Here is a 14,678-nt window from a genome sequence, read left to right as displayed (position 1 = left end):
CGCACTTCAGCAAAGTCCGTCGGCTGTGTTGGGGTCGGGGGGGGGACTGGGTGGCCAGTTGGCCTCGGCGTTTAAATGTGACAGGGTAGTCTCTTCTTTATTTGAAATAAGATTATATAATGAGATTATATCATCTTTAAACAATAAAGAGAGCCCACGTGCTGATGTTAACACTTGCATCATTAATATATTCACTTTGTTCGGGGTCGATCGGGCTCATCAAGCGCAAAAATCTATTTTAATTGATACAACCTTCATGATGTTTTTTTTTTTTTTTTTTAAATACATGCAGCTCATTTACATCCAACACAAATGAGGCTGGATTATCAAAGTGCACGCGCACACACTCACACACACACCCAACCTTTAAAAAAAAGTTTTCCACCAACTCCATCTTTAAAGTCAGATTTGTGTCCCTCTGCTCTTGTTTTTCAGGGAGCCGTCGGAATCGCTCTGGCCTGAAGGCAGCCTTTGTTAGCAGGACGTCGTGAGATCGCGGCGTCCAGCCTCTAATGCAATCAGTTTCAGTGAATTACAACTGCTCCTAATGGCATTAGGATCTGGTGATACTCATTCAGTCCACTTAAGCGCCTGCATGTCACCCACTTTGGAAGGACAGAGCCGGGAGACGGACGGCTGTCCGGACAGCATCGTTCTCTGGTGAAGTGGGAGAATTACAGTCAGACGGCTGCTCTGATCTTCAAAGAGGATCTCTTTTATCGTCCTGCCTCCATCTTGAACTGAAATAATCTGTCCACGGGGATTTTAAGAGTTAATATGACGACGACCCCCGCACCACCACCACCACCACCTAAGCAGCACCAGATCGCCGCAAACTCAGACCCAGAATGGTCTGGGGTTTGAATCCCTTTGGGGTTGAAGTGCACAAACCACGAGAGGACGTGCTCCTTTCATCTAAATTCCATTGATGTGAAAAGATAAAGAAATATGCTTAAAGTTTATGGTTCTGATCTCAAGGTTATTATAACGACATTATCTATACGTGCAGATAAGGACGCCATTGTTGTTTGTGCAGGCATGTGCTCACACATAAAGGGCGCTTGTGTCAGCCTGATCCGTTAGCACCCTGTTAACATCATTAGCCGTTCAAAGAGGCGCCTCCGTCTTTCCTTTCTTCATTTGAAACGTCGATCTTGAATACCGAGTCCTAACGATATAAATAGTTGGCTGTGTTCAGACAGGGATAAGGGTATTAATTATTCATCTACCCTACACATCTCACATTAAAGTGATTTGTTTAAGCCCAGACAAAAGAAATCAGTGTATTAAAATGCCGCGGCAACAACTTTCCCGTGTAACTTTTACCAAAGTTTAAAGCAGAAGTCAAAAAGTCTCTTTCTTGCCCCCAGAACAGGATTTTATAAAAGAGGATTTAAAGAGTCCTCTATGGTTTTTACTGGAACTGCTAAAACTACCCCAGAGAAGCCTTTCTGGCAGCATTTCCTCCCAGGTGAGGGTCCCTGACGAAAGCTGTAAACGCTTCTGGTGCAGATTGTGTTTTATATTCGATTAACAAGACCCCCCCCCCTCCAGTCACCCAGATTTGCAGCCTTGTCCAGTGATTAAATTCACCTGTGTCTTCCCCTTCCAGTTTCAGGTCCAGGTTTGGCCTCTGGTGTGAGCACAGCTGCAGCACACAGCCAGACTGCTGTCTGATTGTTTGTCTTCAATGTTGTGATCATTACTGTTGGGGAGAGGAGCACTTTTATGGCTGTTGTTTGGGCTTTGTCGAGCCAGAGGCAATAAAGCTGAATTTTGAAACAGTTTATCTTTGTCAAACTACGGACGAAAAATGTACATTTACGGCTGCAGGGTCGAGGTCAGGCTAGTGTTCGATGTTGCTGTTGGCTGAGGGGACGCCGTGCACGATGAAGCCCTTCACAGATTTTGCACAGAAACATTTTGGCCCTTTTCCCCACTAATGACAACAGATAGGATCCAGATGAGGAGCGGACGGTGTTCCACAGCACCCAGAGACGAGTGGAGCGGAACTCCTGATAACTGACGTATATCATCAGGTGTGTCAGATTACCGTTTCAGTGCTGAAAGAAAAGTGTTTGAGCGACCAATAAAACAGCGTCTTCGCTCAGATCGGCATCAGCAGCGCATCGCTCACACGGATGCCGACAGCTTAAATATCCTCCCGTCATCCAGAAAGATTGGTTGTTCCAGGAGTGGCGATATTAGAGCGGCTGATAAAAACCCAGCTTTCACTTCACATCTTTGACATTCTTCAGATCAGATTTCTTCTCGATTTGGATCGTGGTGACGGTTGCCGTGGGGGATTTGCTCGGCCCTTCCACGACACAGTTGGCGACGCAAAAGGATCAAACCGATTCATCCTCCACAGCCTTTTCCCACGTTGCTGCAACCGTCACGGAATCTGAAGCGGGAGGCAACACGGGGATCTGTGTCCTGTAGAAGTCAGACTGGGTGAACTGAATCACCTGGGACCCGTTTCAGTGCCCGACAGCAGCAGAAACCGTTCGGCACCACTCGTGTTATCTTAAATGGGCACAAAATAGAAGTTTGGTGTGAAACAGCACGGCATGCGTCTGCTTCAAGAGCAAATTCGGAGGGCAAATGTCCTGCAGGTTCAACTCCCAGCAACTCGACTTGTCACCCAAGAGTGTGAAGCTGCAGGTTTTTTGGCGAACCACATCTTTAACTGAAGTTTAGTGCAGCGTTTTCAGGCCGTTTCAGAGTCTTCCGTTGTGGTTCCACCGACACATTTATATCCTCTCTGGTTTCTGTTATGTTGCTTGTAACAAAAAAAGGGAACTCAGTGCAGGTCATACCTCCATCAACTCTGTCCGCAAGCTATTAAAACACATTTACCTTGAATCTGAGCACCCTTTCAAATTAATAACAGCTGTTTGGATGATCATTTTTATGGCACTTATTTCCCTTCTAAGGCGTCGCTGACACATCCTGATCATGAGGCCGTGCCAGAAGATTGGACATACGAAGCACATCTTTCCTCTCCATCTCCAGTTGTCGAAACATAAATGGGAGTTTTCTTCCACAAAAAAGGTGCAGCAAGAATACTAGAGGCAGAGAGGAGTGCTGCACCAGCAACCAAAATGCTGGATTTCTGTGATGTGAGGGAACTGTCAGAAACTGTGCTTTAGTTTAGGTTTCAAGCTTAGGGACATTTCCACTGCTTTGATTTTATTGAGAGCTGCCCAAAGCTTGTTTTTTTATTGATAAAAAGTCTTATGAGACTCATTTTCTACTAAAAACTCAGTGTCTCACTCCCCCCCGACCCCTGCACCCTCCTCTCTTTGTCCCAGCTTTTGTTCCAGTCCTGCCTTCAGTCTCTTTGGTCACTGGAGCTTTCCTGCGTTTGGAGGATGTTCTCCAGCCGTTTGGCCCTGATGGGAGGCAGCTGGTCGTACACATCGAAGCCAAACTCCGAGTGCCGCTGTGGCAGACGGAAGAGCAGCAGGTGGGTTTTCAACACCTGGGGGGAACAGAAGGGGGTGAAAAAAGGTACAAAAGTGGAGGGAAGACTTTTGAGGCCCGTTACTCTCACCCAATAACTAAAACTCCAGGATTACTGGTTAGTTATAGATTCTTTTATATCTGGCTGAAAAAAAAGAAAAAAAAGATCCACGTAACAAGGCTCTGGGGTTTGTTGAGTGCCATCAGCAGGGAGATTTAAAGAGCAGTCGTCAGATAAAATCAACAACCTCCAGAAAGCTTTACGATCTGTGGTAACACGATGAGTTGATCCGCCATAATTCTCTCAGCTCTGCTCTTCCTTTGTTTACAAGTGGTGGGAAAACAGAATGATCTCCGTCAAGCTTGGTCCTTTCAAGTGGCACAAAGACTAGAGGAGACCTGCTGCCTCAGTCTCAGCCTGCTCGTTAGCGTGCAGGACTGGGAGCAGGCCGGCAACCTGGGACAGCAGCCGCAGGGCGCTCCCGCGTCGCAGACTTACAATCACGCTGCGGACAGTTGCTGCGCTCGTCCTGCTGAAGAAAGGCGTAAAGACAAGCTGGCTTTAGCGCCATGGATGCCATAAAGCAGCGCTTCTCAAATGTGGGCGCGCCCCCCTGGGGGGGCGCGGTGCGATGCCAGGGGTGCGCGTGTGACCCGGAGACATGTGTTTTTTTTTTTTTTGCCGTACTAGAATAAAGTGTATTGCACATCCGCGCACACACCACAAGCAAGAGATAGGAAGTGCAGTGAACAACCACCAAAATACTTAACAGTGATGAAAAGAAGGCGGAGAGAGACGGAGATAATGAGACAAACGAAAGTTCTCCGAAAGCTAAGACGAGGAAATATGACGAAGCCTTATAGCGCTTGGCTTCACTGCGACTACGGTGGGAGACGAGGAAGACCGGTTGTTTACTGTGTCTAAAAATGTTGGCAGGACAGCATGAAGCCAAATAAATGAAGGCGTCACTTAAGACATTACACCCCAGTCACGCTGATCAGCCGCTTGAGTTTTTTTGGCAAAACGTGCCGAATATTGGCACAATCATCCCGCTTTGGTCTATATTCCTTTCTTTTTTTGTTTTCTTTAATATTATAAGATACATGCTATGCAGAGGTGTACTTATAACATTTCATAGACAAATGATACTAATTATAGTCACGGCCGGGGGGGGGGCGCAAAATGTTTTCTTCTTCCTGGGGGGGGGCGTAACGAAATAATTGAGAAGCACTGCCATAAAGCATCCCGACGGCTCAGTGTGAGCAGGGCCTGTATCTGGGGTAGATCCTGGAATGGTTTATAAAATGTTTCCACACGTAATCTGGACGCTTTGTGGTGGGAACGTACTTGATGAGTTTGACAATTTTCCCACAGTTCACCCCCACTTTCATCTGGCGAGATGAAAAATTTGCGCAACACATTTTCCTCCCCATGGCCACAAACAAGGAAGCCAACTGCGGTGACATGCTGCTCGGCATTCAATGTGGGGGGGCTGCTGTGTTTTGTGAAATAATCTAGGCAAGATTCATGGGAAAAGTTTAGAGAAGAGCAGGGAATAACAGAGCACAGGTGACGGATGGCTGGATGATGGTTACCAGCTTTTCTTTCATCAAATGCTGCCTGTGTGCATCTGTTATCAGTCAGAATCTGTAGAAATAATGCTGATGCATGGCTGTTTCCTACTAACATAAATATTGAATGACAAAAACTACGAGGAAAGAAGAGAGTGAAGAAAATGTGAGGTACCTCATCAGTCAGGGAGTAGATTTTCCTCAGCATACTCCGTCGAGCCGTTTCAACTTCCTGGAAAAAAATGAGGTAATTTAAAGTACATTTCTTTATGTGACTGATTCTTAAATACCACAAAAGGACTGATTACTTGTGTTTAAGTATATATATAAATGAAAATGTGTATTTTTTAATACTAACTGCTCTAAAGTCCTTTCATAGGAAAGGTCCACAAACCCGATCTCAGCCTATAAAGGGGAGTGAGACTGAAAATCTGTTTAGCATGGATAATCACTAACATGAGAATTGGTTTTATAGACTTTATTTACATCCAATGAGTTCATTACTTGGCACAAAATTGCATTCGTGTGAACCATAAAAACACACAGAAAACTTCTGACAACTGTCTCCAAATATCTGTCTACACCTTCTGGTTTCACTAAATTGTTTCGTGTACTTGCCTGAAATTGGGGCTAATAAAAAAACCCACAAAGCACCGACTTGATATGAAAAAGTTTTTTCTTAAGCCTTCAGGAAATTACTAACAGACTCCTCGAAGTGACAGCCACATGTCCATTTACTTTTAGACTACAAACTGCAATGTGATGTACCTGGGCTGCAGCATCCTGAGAGAATATGAAGGCGTTGACGTGAGACAAGGCGACCACGTACAGCACCGGACACCGGCGAGGTGCCAGCGTCCCCGTTACTAAAGAACGAAAGTAGAGGCGGAGTAAAGGGAGGGAGTCCTCAGCAGGAGAGGTGAACCGTTCGATTGGGATGGAGAGCTTAATGTGGAGACACAAATAAATGTCTTCTTATATGAGTATTTATCTCACGAACACGGAGACAGAAAATCATCATTGTTACCTGTTCAATCGTGACCCCCAGTGACCTCAGCATCCCCACGTGCTCTCCGAACACAGCCAGCTTCATGGTGGCGCTGTAACGCCTCTGCAGCGGCAGAAGGAGCCAGCAGCCAAACAGCCGGTCTCCGAAAGACACGGCTTCGTACTGGGTCAGGAGCGCGAGGTACAAGTCCTGAAACGAGGCCAGGCCTGGAGGAGGAACATTAAGGTCCAAAGAGTCTAGCCTGGACTGCCTGGAAAAGGAATATGATTAAAATAGATTTTAATTTCTCTGTCTGAACTGGTAGGAGGAGGGCAAACATTTTTTAGACCTGGTGAGAAGTCGGAACAAGCCCCAGGTCAGTTTCTGGACAGGCCTCTCAAGAAACAAGTCACTGGAACACAGGAACACACAGGACAGGCGGGCGAGCTTGGCGACAGGCGGGACCACCTGAAAGATGACAAGTATTCTAATATATCACAATTTTTCTTAAACAAACGGACTCTACTTGTTTCCGTACCTTTAGTGCCTCCTCTCTCCAGACCTCCAGCACCAGCAGCCACTGCAGACAGTGGGTCACAGACTGCAGTGCGCCCTGCGGAAGCGCCTCCACTTCCAAGCCTCCACTGCCAGACACGCCCGTCTGCTCGTAGAGGCTCACCAGTGGGAGGAAAGGCCAGTCAGATGGCAGGATGGGGCCGGTGAGCTCAGGGAGGAGGTGGGATTTGACCCATGGGCTGCGGCCCAGCAGAGCGTCCCGGGACGTCAGCACGGATGGCTCCAAATGAGCCAGGTGAGTGAGGAAGCATCCTTGTATGGACGGAAGCTGGACGCACGCGTCACGCAACAGAGCTCCCACTGTCTGGAGAGAAGGAGACGTGTGCTCTGTTTGCTCCTGAAGTTTGAGTTCCCCCAGCTCTACAGCCTCAGGCCCACCACTGTGTCCCTCCCTGTGGGGGGAGGACAGATGGAAAGAGTAAATTAGTACCAACTCAATGGCACTGGCCTCTTCCATCAAACTCAATAAAATTAAATCTTTAAAAAATTATTTTAAAATGATTTTTCTTTGCTTCTGTCCAAATTGACATTAAACTGAACTCACGATATAAAATCCTTGCTGAAGACGATGGTGGAAAACAGCTCATGTGCCATGGATTCACTGCCAGGCAATAACCACGGTAACAAAACCAGCGCCACCTGGTGATACAACGAGGCGTGCTTGGCTATTTGTGGTTCGACTGGAACCTGAGAAGGGACAAAAAAATGAAAGCCCTGAATTCCCACAAAGCTCTCGTGCATTCTTTTAGTAAACTAAACATCAGCACAGGATGTGGCTGAAAAAAATGTCAAAAGAGAAGGCCTACTAATCTGTGCGCCAGCCGAAGCAGCAGGTAGAGAAGATAGTGCTCGTGACGGAGGAGCCAGGCTCGGCCGAGAACCAGGGTCGGCGTGGCCTGACTGCAACTGCGCAGGTAACCGGTCACGGGTTCTGACAGCAGGAGATCAGCGAACTGGGAACAGACAAGAGGCAAAGAAGATAAATACAGGCAGGTGGTAAAACCGCAAGTCACCAGGAGGTGGCAGCAAAATACACATTAATGTGTGTGAAATTGAGAAACACGACTGGTGACGTGTGCGACAGAGCATGAAAACCTGCCTTGCAGCATAGTCCTTTATGGATGTCCATGATTGTATCTAGTAGAAAGCCAAGTCCTGTGAGGAGCGGAAAGGGAGAGCTGGAAGCAACCAGCCCTGGATGATCCCTCCATCCATGACAGGCCAAACCAGGCAGGCTGGGGATGGTTTCATGGCTCACATGGGATGACTGGGCGTTACACACAACTGACGATGATCTTGCAAAAATAAATAAAAAAATCAATAGGTGTGTTGACATTATACAATCCACAAAACTCATTATGGTGTGTTTCAGACTTACTTTAGGTTCTTGATCAGAGCTTGAACAGCATGATGGGAGATCAGAGGACGGAGAACGTCAGATGTCAGCAGTTCTAGTTCCTGCAGTGTCTCTACTGGCTTAAAACAGCTCTGTGGACCATAATAATTTTGGAAAAACCTTCACTTAACAAGATCTTTCTTATTTCACAGCACACAACAGAAGCTGGTACCTGTTTGGACAGCTGTTGGTAGTAAGCATGTAAGTAGGCCAGGTAGGTCGGGATGACCGCCAGGCTGCTTTCTTTCTGAAGCGGATTATCAAGATTCTTCACAAAACCTTTCAAATGCCCCAACAGTGATGGCTGCAACCCAGTGATGTGACCCCAGGACACGGGTGGGGGTGGGGGGCACTCGTGACCCTGTGAGCTGAGAGAGAAAATACAAATAAAAGGAGGAAATTGTGGGGGGATTTTTTTCCATTTCATGAGCTACCACCCCGAGCCCTACCTGACCATGCTGGTCTGCAGCTCCTGGTGGCAGCCGGCAGTGTTTGTGACCTGGGTGAGCAGAGAAAGGAGAGCCTGAACCCGCTGGATCTGCAGGGGCAGCAGAGGGTTTGAGGAGTCCAGGACCCTGTGAACTGACTGCAAGGACTTGGCTAAGCTGGGATACAGTTCTCTAGGAGAGGATAATGACAAGATGGAGATAAAAGTCAGGAACAAAGCAGCATATTTTAGATCTGGACAATGTCAAGTGACTCACAAGACTCAGCGCAAGCTTTGCTACTGTGATGAAAATATTTTACGATTTTTTAAAACAAGATAATTTGCAGTTTGTTTAGGAATCCTCTGCATCTGGCGACCAGCTTGTACTGTATACGTATACTGACATGAATAATTTGCAGGCCTGCCCATATCCAGCTGCTACAGCCCACAGCCTGTAGGCCTCAGCAGTGATCCTGACGGCCTCCGACTCCTCCAGGAGCAGCTCGCTGGGCTCGATGCTCAACACATGAGACAGACGCTCAGTCACTCCAAAAGAGTTTAACTAGGGAGGGAAGACAGAAGGCAGACAAATAATTGAACCATGACTACAACCTTTCCAAAATAAATAGTCTGAATCCACTGACTGGGAGTCCTCGAAGTACTTCTGAACTCACCAGTCTGGCACAGGCGTGTCTGCCAGAGGTCGCCACCACTCTCAACAGCTTCATGGCGCTGGCCAGAGGGAGTCCATAGGCAGACTGGCGGGGAGTCAGAGATGGTGCAGTCCAGGAAGTCGGAAAGAACTCTGACAACAACGTCTCCATTAAACGAGGACAATCTAGAACCTAAAGTAATAAAGATATAAAGCCAGTAAAAGTAAATAAAGCCAGTAAAGTGCACATGAAATCTGGGGGGAAAAAATCTCAAGGTTCAATATTTCAAAGGATTCAACAAATATTTAAAAAGAAAAGGAAAGTGATACAGCAATTAAATATCTGAGGTTCTAATCTTGTTCAAGATCTTCCGATGGCAGCCTGTCACTAATCTTTGCCTGTCTTTGTATTTCAGCCACACTTCTGGTGAGCTTTTTAGATGAAGAAATGATTAGTGGCTTATGTTTACTGGGCCACAATATCAGTAATTCCATCCAGAACATCAGGGAACCATCTGTCCTGGCCTTAGGTTGGGATTTTTGTCTGTATCCTGTTGTGGTCACATTTGCAGACAAGTTGCAGTGAGTGAATCTGCTGGGTTGCACAGATTTATTGGAGTGAATTTGTGTAAATGTTACAACTGTGACATCTCAAATTCCCGCTAGTAATCTCATATAAGTCCTAACAAATACGTAACTACCTGAGTGGCAGATGAGGAGGAGTGCCTCGCAATACGAGTCAGGATCTCCAGAACGTCCTGGACAACTCGAGGAGAAGGCCGGACCACCTCCAGGATGTAACGTAGCCTGGGGAGCAGTTTCATCTTCAGCAAGCCCTGAAACATGGACAGAATTCATTCGACCTTCATCTGTAGAGCATCCTCACGGGGGGGGGTGAAACACAATATATCTCAGGGGAACTTTTCTGTCTTTGCCTTCACAACATCCTGCCTGGCCACATCATAATCGCTCTTCCTCGCTTCCCTCTCCTTTGCGCTCTCCCTTATATTTTCCGGCACCCCCTCATCCTCCTCATCTTCATCATCCTGAGCAGAGGGTAGCAGAGGGAAGGACGCCAGACCCCGAAACCAGGAGAAGGTGCTGTCCAAACACTCCTGAAGGGACACATTTGGCACAAACGCAAGATATTTCTTTCAGGAAAACCAAAAGCATTGTAATTATAAAGATTAAAAAAAACCATAAAGTCAGGTGGGAGTGGCCTTACTTCATCCTCCGCACACACAAGAAAGGCCCTGAGAGCATGCACCGCTGCGGACATCACCCCCTCCACGCTGTCGTCAAGGGCAAAGCGCAGCAGGAAGAGCAGGCCTGCGTCCAGCAGCACGGACAGAACGCTGCCTTTCAGAACAGAGGTGTAACCCTCTGCACGTGCCTACAGGGTGATGAAGATGAGTGACCTGGAACATACGGCACGGTGACCTGGCAGGTGTTTGGGTGTACCTTTGACAGGATGTTGGCCAGAGTGCTGAGGGCCAACATCCTCTGCTGGTTGAACTGACTGCGAGACAGCATGAAGAGTTCCTGCAGGGAATAACCTGCACGCTGCAGCAACAACAAAAATCAGGAATTACAAATAAGGCTGCAGGAACTAAGCTCTGCACATTAGCCGCTTGTTTGCAGCTTACAGTAATTAAAGTGCTAAACATCTCTTCTGACCTCAGGCTCCTCTCCGTGATGGTGCAGGCCTAAGTGGGTGGGCAGATCCTCATTAGGGGGTATCAGAGTTCCTGCGAAATTAAACCGAGCTTGCATTGCCTACAAGGACACCACAGTTTGCTTTAGCTAATCTTCTGACCTGACTGGCCACAAACCCAGAGAGAATGAGTAAAACCTTGTTTTTTTGTTCTCTACCTTCTTGGTTCCCTTTTTTCTGGGCGCTGGTAAATCTCTCATCCACTCCAGCTTCTCTGGCTCCACCTTATCCATGTGTACCCACTCCTTCTGAGGCCTCACCGGCAGAACCTCCTCTGCATTCGCACGCACACAAACACACACACAGAGGATCAAAAACAAGACCACAGTGACTATGTGCCTTGTGTGCCTAGGGAGGGTTAGGGAGAGGATTTTCTTCTTCGTATAAAAGCAGAAGCATCACCTGAACAAACGCTGACATTATTGTTTCAGTAATATTTGCTGCACACTGAAAAATCTGGTGCGTGTCACTGTACTGCGGTGTAACTGGGAGGACTATAAATCATATTTAGCCAGCAGGAAAGATGTGAAAGCTGCAAAGTAAGAAGCGGATCTCCAGACGCATTCATTATAACAGTAGAAGTGAGCTGCACTGAAACCAACCATGTCGCATCAATTCAGACAATGCTGGCCACTAATCAGGAACAGTGACCCAACCATTCTAAACTGGTGTCTTCCAAAACTTCTGAGAAAAACTCAACAGCATAATGTAGATCAGAACTTTATCTTCTTAAATACAGTTTAAAAGGCTCTTTAAAAAGTCTATTAATTCTCCAATCAACAAGTTGTTTCATTTTCTATTGAAAAATGTGTCCTAATGACAGCAAAGTCCGTCTTCATATGATCCATTAGCAACGACGTAACCAGGTCAGGGAGTTTTCTTTGACTCCTCTCCAGAGTTTTAATTGCACGGAGTGGCTTCTGCTGGCCCGCTCGGGCCTCTCTGCTAATCACACAAAGTGAAGTCAGCATAACGCCTGGATTCCAGCCATGCACCAGAAGCATTCTGCACGGGTTACACAATTAGAGAATGGATCTTTGGGAGAGCGGGGACATGAGCGGGATCAGAAAGCATTGAGATAAAGGCCGGAGTGAAGGGAGGAAAAAAAGCTGACGGGCAGCCAGAGGCGTTGGTTGTATTAGTCGCGCACATTTATTTTGACAGTTTGGGCAGCAGGGATACATTTAAAAAATGAATCACTCGGCCAAACGCCCGGAAGAACTGGCAAGGAATAAAAGAATCCGTCATACCCATCACAGCAGGTGGCCGTGGCACCCCTTCTTCTTCCCCCTCCCCTTCCATCGTCACTTCTTGAGGCTCCGGAGCAGCACTGAGGGAGTCTGACTGTTTGCTCACGTTTTCGAGAGGAATGTTTTCCCGGCTGCTTCCGCCCCGGGGCAGTTCGGAGGGGGAGGTAGAGGATGGGACACTCTGAGCCTTTTGAGATCTAATAAACTTCACCAGCCTTGGATCTAGGAAGCAGAAATAATCATGTTATATAAGCACTGGTATCAACATATAAGGTTTCATCGCCCTTTACTGGTGGAAAAAACACAACATAGATCTTATCTTCAGTTTAACACAAAGATAAAATAATGAAAAATACCATCGGTGTGATGATTGAGTTTCAAGTGGTCAATAAAACCATCAATTGACTGAAAATTCCGTGCAACTAAATAAATAATTGATGATACAAAGGTATTTGAAACAAAAACTACCAAGCTGAGACAGTAGCTTCTTCTGCTCATCTAGAATCTCAGACTGGGACATTCCCTGGAGCTTGGCCTGGTTCTCTCTGTGGATCCTCTGGGTCTCTCCTGTACTATCAGGGTCCACAAGCCCCTGTCCAGACACCAACCTTGGTCCTGAGGCAGCAATTGGAGAGTAAAATAAGAGCTGTACTGATAAAATAGAGGGAAACTTTGACAAAAACAGAAGAAACATTCAAACATGCCAACTCACGGTCATCCGCAGCACGACACTGATCTGTTTCCATGCTGCTGTCGCACATCTGGACAGTTTCAGGGGTGCACACAGACGCTGCTCCCTCCTTAAGTCTCTGAGCTGCAATCTGACGTGCAAAGATACTCTTCTTCCCTCTGGACAAAGAATGTGGCCCCTGTTTGGAACGATACAGGCATTTTAAATGATCAAACTCTCCCTGATATTTTAAGCTTACTAAATTATTTCTGGAAGATTGAAATGACTGAATTACCTGACAGTCAGTTTCAGAACGGTGCAGTACTTTAGGGAAGGGCATTCCGGTCAGTGCTGGTAGAGATATCGGTGTACAACTGGTGTCTCTTTCCTTGGTACGAGTAGTGTTGCACATCCATTAATGTAACCACGAAAAACAAAGAAATATTAATGGCAGTCATGTCAACATGACATCACCACGCTCAGCACTTACAACGATCTTAGACAGAACTGCGCTGATGTGACTGTCATGTCTGTCCAGCCTCTCCTCCACATCCTCATCCTCAAAGGTGACGCGGTTGGCTTTAAAACGAGACTTCTTCGGGGGGGCTGGTGTTAAAGACGGCAGTTGGTCGGGAAGATCTACAGGCAGTGTGAAAGGTGAATCTCGGAGCTACAATGTTAATCCTTTTTTCCAAATGCAAACAGAACTCTTTACCCTCAATGGTGACAACATCCCTGTCTTGTGCATCATCCTTCCCCTTTACTCCTCCACCTTCCTCCCCTCTCCTCTTGTCGGGTCTCCGGACCACTGTGGCTGCAGCCGGGGCACCAGAGGTCAGAAACTGCTGCTGCTCTCTTAGGAGGTCTTCCTCAGAGTCTGCTGGCTGGGGGCGCCGCAACATCCTTCCTAAAGACACAATATGATAGCCTGAGTACTCCTGGTGGGAATAACTTTATCATATATTTCACAATGCAGTTGCGTGTCTACACACTTGAAATCAAACTACTAATGTGTGCACCAACGCCTAATTAGAATTAAAATACGTATCAAACATTTTTGTGGTCAGATTATTTAGAAAAATGGTTATGATGGCCCCTCAACTAACTACATAGGAATCCAACCTACTGACACGTTTTTCAACCGCTTAAAGTATTTTATCTGGGTTGATCGTGAAAACCGTCGTGGTTTAACAATACTGTAGGGGATTCTATGGGGAAATTTAGAAAAACAGAAGTATATATGACTAATAGAAACACAGCTAACGTTAGCTAAAGCTTTACATACTGCTTTTCTCTTTTCACGTGTGATGTTGTTGAAGTTTCGCTACATCCGCTCCGACTCTGAAATAAACGTTCGTCTCAAATGTCCAACTGTGCAAATAAATTATAGTTGTTCCAAGCGATAAAAGCGTTGCTTATTACAACACATTTTATAATCTTTAATCGTACATTGGAAATGTTTAGCTAACCTTCCGGTAATTCCGCAAAACACTCGTGGGTGCACACGGAAGACTTTTAATGTGACGCAAAGTTTGGCCTTCAAAATAAAAGCTGTAACAAAATGTTGCACATGGGACGAATTGAATGGGGCGTTTCTTTTTTTAAAAAAAAAAATCTTTATTGAAAATCGAATATTACATGGTGGTTTAGGGGGGTTCCAGGCCTAATCTTGTTTTTTTTAATCATTATTATTGCGTGGATGACGTCGTACCTTAAAGTACACCTCGCAGTTATACTTCCTGTCCTCTTCAGGACTGTGGACAGCGCCCTCGCGTCTGGAAACACCCCGGCACGCTTTTGACACCAACCCGGCGGCTTCTATTAACTGATCGCCTACAATAGTTGACTGCATCATGGTTAATCTCTGCTGCCTTTGCTGCGGTGACATCCCTCAACCCCGCCCCCCTCCGTCTGGTCAATTAGGACCACCGCGGGACAGCCGCCCTGTGCAGCAGCAGCAGCAGCAGC

At 46.5% G+C, this 14,678-nt stretch overlaps 1 protein-coding gene across 4 annotated transcripts; it reads right to left on the bottom strand.

The window, feature by feature from the left end:
• Positions 1 to 3,147: 3,147 nt before the first annotated feature.
• Positions 3,148 to 14,557, bottom strand: rpap1 (RNA polymerase II associated protein 1). Of its 4 annotated transcripts, none has more exons than XM_057059137.1 (27): positions 14,422 to 14,557; positions 13,426 to 13,617; positions 13,201 to 13,349; positions 13,006 to 13,098; positions 12,753 to 12,909; positions 12,509 to 12,655; positions 12,041 to 12,262; positions 10,949 to 11,064; positions 10,754 to 10,852; positions 10,538 to 10,639; positions 10,302 to 10,469; positions 10,012 to 10,191; positions 9,778 to 9,912; positions 9,099 to 9,269; positions 8,829 to 8,986; positions 8,447 to 8,617; positions 8,170 to 8,365; positions 7,980 to 8,089; positions 7,701 to 7,896; positions 7,408 to 7,554; positions 7,146 to 7,288; positions 6,564 to 6,993; positions 6,375 to 6,493; positions 6,065 to 6,296; positions 5,806 to 5,982; positions 5,213 to 5,269; positions 3,148 to 3,484 (listed from the first exon to the last, which is right to left on the bottom strand). In XM_057059137.1, the coding sequence occupies exons 2-27, from the start codon at positions 13,610 to 13,612 to the stop codon at positions 3,335 to 3,337; spliced, it is 4,212 nt and encodes a 1,403-aa protein (XP_056915117.1). In that variant the 5' UTR covers positions 13,613 to 13,617; positions 14,422 to 14,557; the 3' UTR covers positions 3,148 to 3,334. The 4 variants fall into 4 exon arrangements, 3 of the variants coding, with proteins under 3 accessions (XP_056915117.1, XP_056915116.1, XP_056915118.1); XM_057059136.1 differs by lacking the exon at positions 14,422 to 14,557 and adding an exon at positions 13,996 to 14,217; XM_057059138.1 differs by lacking the exon at positions 14,422 to 14,557 and adding an exon at positions 14,180 to 14,205.
• Positions 14,558 to 14,678: the final 121 nt, after the last annotated feature.

Source organism: Takifugu flavidus, chromosome 16, assembly GCF_003711565.1.
Source record: "Takifugu flavidus isolate HTHZ2018 chromosome 16, ASM371156v2, whole genome shotgun sequence".
Lineage (NCBI taxonomy): Eukaryota > Metazoa > Chordata > Actinopteri > Tetraodontiformes > Tetraodontidae > Takifugu > Takifugu flavidus.
The sequence above is the reverse complement of the archived record's forward strand: the minus strand, read 5'-3'. Positions and strand labels throughout refer to the sequence as shown.